Here is a 5,068-nt window from a genome sequence, read left to right as displayed (position 1 = left end):
GTGTTGCGCAGGGTGTGCACATGGCAGGGAGAGAGGGTGTGTCGTACGTCTGTGCGTGTGTGTCACTGTGTATGTGTGTGTACGCGTGTACGTGTTGAGCAGCGAAGGAAGAGGCAGAGCGCATCAGTGAGTGACAAGGACAGACTTTGTGAGGGGATTCAAGCGGCGCCAGGGGATCTGGGCGCCCCAAACAGCACCACATGGGCGGGAGTGAGGGAGCCAGGGACGCCGCGTGCCGCAGCGCAGGGCGCCACCCACGCTTCCTCCCCTTGGCCTCCCGCGGCGCCCCATATCGATGCACGCCCGCGCGGCTCCCGAGCAGCTACCTGACGCTCGACACGGCGGTGCTTTGCGTGATGCACACCGCTGAGGACGTGGGCAAGGCGGCGCTGCTGATTATATGCGTGCTCAGCGGCTACGCGCTCCCGCTGCCGCCGGGCACGAGCTTTGTGGAGCACTTCGGAGTCAAAGTGGATGCGCTTATGGGTGGGTGGCCGCGAGTGGCTTGAGGTTGCGTGCGAGTGGGTTTGTATATGTGTGTGAGTGAGTGAGATAGAGACAGAGTTCAAGAGTGTCGAGGGGGAGGGAGCGAGTTTGCTTTTTCGTGCGCGCGCGGCTTTGTGGTGGCCCGTCGCTTTGTGGAGCATTTGCAACGTGCACAGCGGAGGCGCACTGCCGCCGCGCGAGCCGCGCTGTTCGCAGCGGCTTGCTGGCGCGTGTGCACCAAGGCGGGGAGGGCCCCGGGGCGGGCCGTGCGCCCGCTGCCTCTGCCGTGGCTCGACCCCGGCCCCTTGCGGCCGTCCCCTCCCTGCAAACGCCCCCCTGCTCTGATGTGCTCTCAGCCGTCTGCGAGCAGCTCAAGCTCTGCTTCTCCCCGGACGCACCCGGGGCGGCGCTGACCGACGGCGAGCTCCGCGCGTGGGCGCTGAAGCGCGCGCCGGGGGAGCGGTGCGCCGCCGGCAAGGGTGCCGACGCGGCCGCCGAGGCGGGCGGGGCGCCGGCTGTAGACAGCCCGCCGACGGCGCACGACAGCGCGTCGAGCCACCACATGGCCGCGGGCACCGCGCAGGCCAGCCGCAAGCGCGGGCTCGACGGCGGCGCCGGGTCCGGCGAGCAGCAGCAGCAGCAAAAGCAGCAGCAGCAGCAGCAGCAGCAGCAGCAGGCGCACGCCGCTGCCTGGGCAGGGGACGGCGGCGGCGGGGACGCCAAACGGGTCCGCGTGTGAGCCGCTCCCGCCAGCTGGCGGGCACCGCCCACGCGCCCAGTCGCGTGGAAGTTGCCCCGCTGCCGCACGTGCGCCTTGCCCCCGCAGACGCTCCTGAGCGTGCGGCCGGGTCGCAAGGCAGCCTGGTCGCCCGCACTTGCCATGGCCCCGCCTCGCCACGTGCGAGCCCGCGGTCGAGCCTCGCGCGCGGTGCACCCCCTCCCCCCATGTGCGCCGCACGCGGGACGGGGCGAGGCGAACGGCGCGCTCATGCGAGGGAGAGAGAGAGCGAGGGGCGCTGGTTCTGCTTGACCGTTCGCTTTGAGCGGAGGCGCGCTGAGCGGAGGCGCTGCCGAGCGGAGGCGCCGCCGAGCGGAGGCGTCGCCGAGCGGCGGCGTCGCGGCGTGTTGGGTCGCTTTCCACAATCTGTGCTTCCTTGCGTCGCTTCAGCTGTTCAAGGGGGATCTCGGGCTTTCCTTTATCCTCGCGCCGTTGATTTTTGTCTTTGCGGCTCTTTTTGGAGAAGCACTTGTTGTCGGCCGCGGCACGCCCGCCCCCCCCCCTCTCCTCCGCCACCCCAATCAAAACAACCCTATAACCGCGGGACGCCTCGCGCCGTCCGCGGCCTGCATCAACGGGGCCTGCGCAGCATTTCTCCGCCGCCCCGCCGTTCCCAAACATGTAACATGCACATGAGATTTCCGGCTGAAAGAATGGGAGGGGGATGAGGGGCGGCCGCCGTCGGGCGCTGGCGGTCCCGGCCTGGGCGCGAGGAGGGTGCGAGGAACCCGGCCCAGCGCGGCGAAGCGGCGACGAGCCTGGCGGCTGCGGCGGCACACGCGCGGGGCGTTCGCAAGCAGGGGCGCCTGCGGCTGTGGGGTTGATGCGGGGTGGGCGCCAGCGGCGCGGCGGCTGTGCCAGGGGTGCCACGACTCCTGGCTCCTGGGCGCAGCCCCAGCTGTGTGTTGGGCTGGCGTCGGCTGGTGTGGTGCAGGTTCAGTTGCGGATGGAACGAAATGGTCCATCTGTCCTGCCAATCCCCGCTCAAGCCTCCTTCACTGACACGGCCGAATTGCCAGTAAGACGTTTCCGTGGATGTTACTCATAAAACCCCCACCCAAAGCCGCAGGGAATCGACCGAAGCCGGCGACACACCCCGCAAAATGCAGCCGGCCACGCTCAGCAAGAGCCCGCCCTTGTGCCCCGGCGGTCCCCAGCGCCGCGCGGGCTGCCGGGAGCGGCCCAGGCGCTGCTTTGACCCGGCCGCCTTGTCCGAGCGCAGGCGTGCCGACAGCAGCAGCCGCCAGCGCCGACGTTCAGCGCTGCAAATTTGCCGTCACCCCTGGCATCGTCAGCGCGTCGGCCGTGTCGCTTGCAGCGCCCAAATTCAACTGCTTGTAAACCAGTAATGTTATCCCGGCACCGAGGCCATGAGCGCACCATCGCCACGAAACACGCGCCGGACGGCGAGGCGATGGGGAATCAAACCAAGTGCCGTCTCAACAGCGCCGCCGCCCGTCCGGCTTTGTTTGTTTGGGCGCCGGTCACCTTTGAACCAGGCGCAGGGGGGTATCACTTGGGGTCGCATTTGAGGCAGTGCCTGCGTCCGCAGGGCAAGCATGGCTGCGGGTGGGGGGGGGGGCTGGGTGTGGGCCCGGATTCAGGGCAACGGGGCGCGATCCCATGAAGGGTTGGCGGCAAGGAAGGGTGTGGGGGTGCAAATGGGCGGCTTTTTGGAATGTCGGGCGCAAGCGGGTAAGGGGACGACATGAGGGAGGGGGGGCGTGGGCCGCAGCGGCGCAACATGTAATCCAGCGGTATGGCACCTTTCAGAGGCCGTGGCGGAGGCGAAGAGGTGAGGAGGGAGGGCTGGCCCGCGGGGCCGGCGGAGCTGGCACGCCCGAGGTTGGAGGGTGGGCGCGATCGGCGCGGCGGCGAGGGGGGGGGAGTTTGGTGGCATGAGTGAGGGGTCGGCCTGCGCAGGGGTCGGCCTGCGCATGCGGTGGGGCCTCCACCGCAGGCCCACGGCCGACGAGCCGAGCTCGTCGCACAGCATGGAGCACAGAGAGAAGTGGGGAGAGGGTGAGCCGTCCTGTCAGCTTTGGACCGTCGAAGCTCAAGCGGCGGCAAGCGTCTGCGTGATTCATCACAGCAATACTGTCAGATTCTGGCAGCAGGATAAAGCCGGCCTGCCCCCGCCAGGAGCGTCTTGGCTCAAGGGAGCGGGGCCCGGCCGCCTGCTGCTGCACGGACAACAGCAGGGGGCTGCGGCTGCGTTGCGGCCGGATGGGAGTTGGGAGGCAGGGCGCAGGCGCTGGGCTGGTGGGGCATGCGCGTGTTGCTGTTGCTTGCTGGCAGTCCGTAGCAGCGCATCTGCAGGGTGCTGTGGCAGCGTCCCTGACGGGGGTGCCCGGGGTACCGGTAATGTACAGAATTTGACATGCATCGCACGTTTATGCGTGGCGTTTCAGGTCTGACGGTGCACAGCACCGCCCCTGAGAATCTGGCGCAGTTTCTCCGACAACGTCAGCGAGCGGCAGCCCATGAGGCATAACTGGGCGATGCAGCGGTTGAAGAAGCGCGCCCTATGGTATGAGCGGCCCAGAACAACATCTTTCGCGTGCAATAAGATGTTTATGTAGCCGTTTCGATGACATAAATAGGCCTGGTTTGCCGCGGACCATCTCTATTACGCGCGTCAACGACGCACCGCTGACGTCCCCGGTGCCATCACGCGTGCTCCTAGTAGCCGGTAAGGCCTTGAAATGTCTTTTCTTGTCTAGGGGCTGCGGCTCTATATGCGCGACCGGGCTGCATCACTCTGATGTCGCGGCTTCCCACCCCCTCACCCATCCAGGCCCCGCCTGACGCGGCCGCTTTCAGGCCCCCTCCGGACCCATGTTGGCGGCCCAAGACAGTATCACCAACGCCATGGCCTTCACGCTCGCCGCGCTGGCGGCGGTGGTGGCCGCGGCGGCATCTGCCGCTGCCGCGGCGGGGGGAGGCCCGGTCATTCTGGCGGGCTGGGGGCTGGTGCTCGCGGCCGCCCTTGTTGGCAGCGGCCTCATGACCCAGTTGAGCAGCGCCCTCGGCATTCGCGGCAGGAACGGCGGCGGCAGTAGCAGCAGCAGTAGCAGCAGCAGCAGCAGCAGTGGCATCAGGGCCCCAAACCCCGACCAAGATGCACGGCCCGAGCATTGGCAGAGGCGGCAGCACCCGAGTGAGCAGCAGCAGCAGCAGCAGCAGCAGTCACCGCAGCAGCATTGCCTGCAGCAACAGTCGCCACTGCAGCAGCATGTGCAGCAGCAGCAGCATGTGCAGCAGCAGCAGCAGGCGCAGCCGCAGGTGCAGCCACAAGAGCAGCCGCGCTTGTCGGCCCGCGTGCTTCGTCAGCACGAGGCCGCCTGCGGCCGTGAGGGCCGCCGCGAGCGCATCGCCCGCCAGTTTGCCGCGGCCCGCGCCACCACGCTCTGCCCCAGCGAAATAACCGCCGCCGCCGAGGCCGCCGCGGCCCTGCTGCGCCCAGCGCCGCCTGCGGGCGGTGCGGGCGCCGGCCCGCGCCAGTCCGTTGCTGTCGACGCCTTGCAGGCGCCGCCGTCGGCAGAATCGATGACAGCTTTGGCTCTTCAAATGGACATCGCCCTCGCTTCGCTGCTGCACCGCCGCCCGGGCCCAGGGTCGGCGCCCGGCGCCGCCCGCGCCGCCGGCGACGCGCGTTCGGTGGGCGAGGTCGCGGCGGCGCCCGTGCAGCCGGCGCCGCCGCGGTGGTCGCTGGAGAGCGCCCCCGCCGCCGCGCGCTGCGCGTACGTCCCGTTCGGCTGCGGCGGCAGCGGCGGCGGCTGGGGGGCCGGCGGCGGCGGCGGG

General features: G+C 69.3%; 1 protein-coding gene across 1 annotated transcript; it reads left to right on the top strand.

Moving 5' to 3' along the window:
* Positions 1–200: 200 nt before the first annotated feature.
* Positions 201–1,225, top strand: MNEG_11439 (hypothetical protein; the record flags this gene model as incomplete). The annotated part of the gene is made up of 2 exons (XM_014040090.1): positions 201–486; positions 843–1,225. 2 exons carry the CDS (start codon positions 201–203, stop codon positions 1,223–1,225), a joined length of 669 nt encoding a protein of 222 aa, XP_013895544.1.
* Between the last annotated feature and the right edge of the window lie 3,843 nt (positions 1,226–5,068).

This window comes from Monoraphidium neglectum (genome assembly GCF_000611645.1).
Source record: "Monoraphidium neglectum strain SAG 48.87 unplaced genomic scaffold scaffold02743, whole genome shotgun sequence".
Lineage (NCBI taxonomy): Eukaryota > Viridiplantae > Chlorophyta > Chlorophyceae > Sphaeropleales > Selenastraceae > Monoraphidium > Monoraphidium neglectum.
This window is presented reverse-complemented; position numbering and strand designations above follow the sequence as displayed.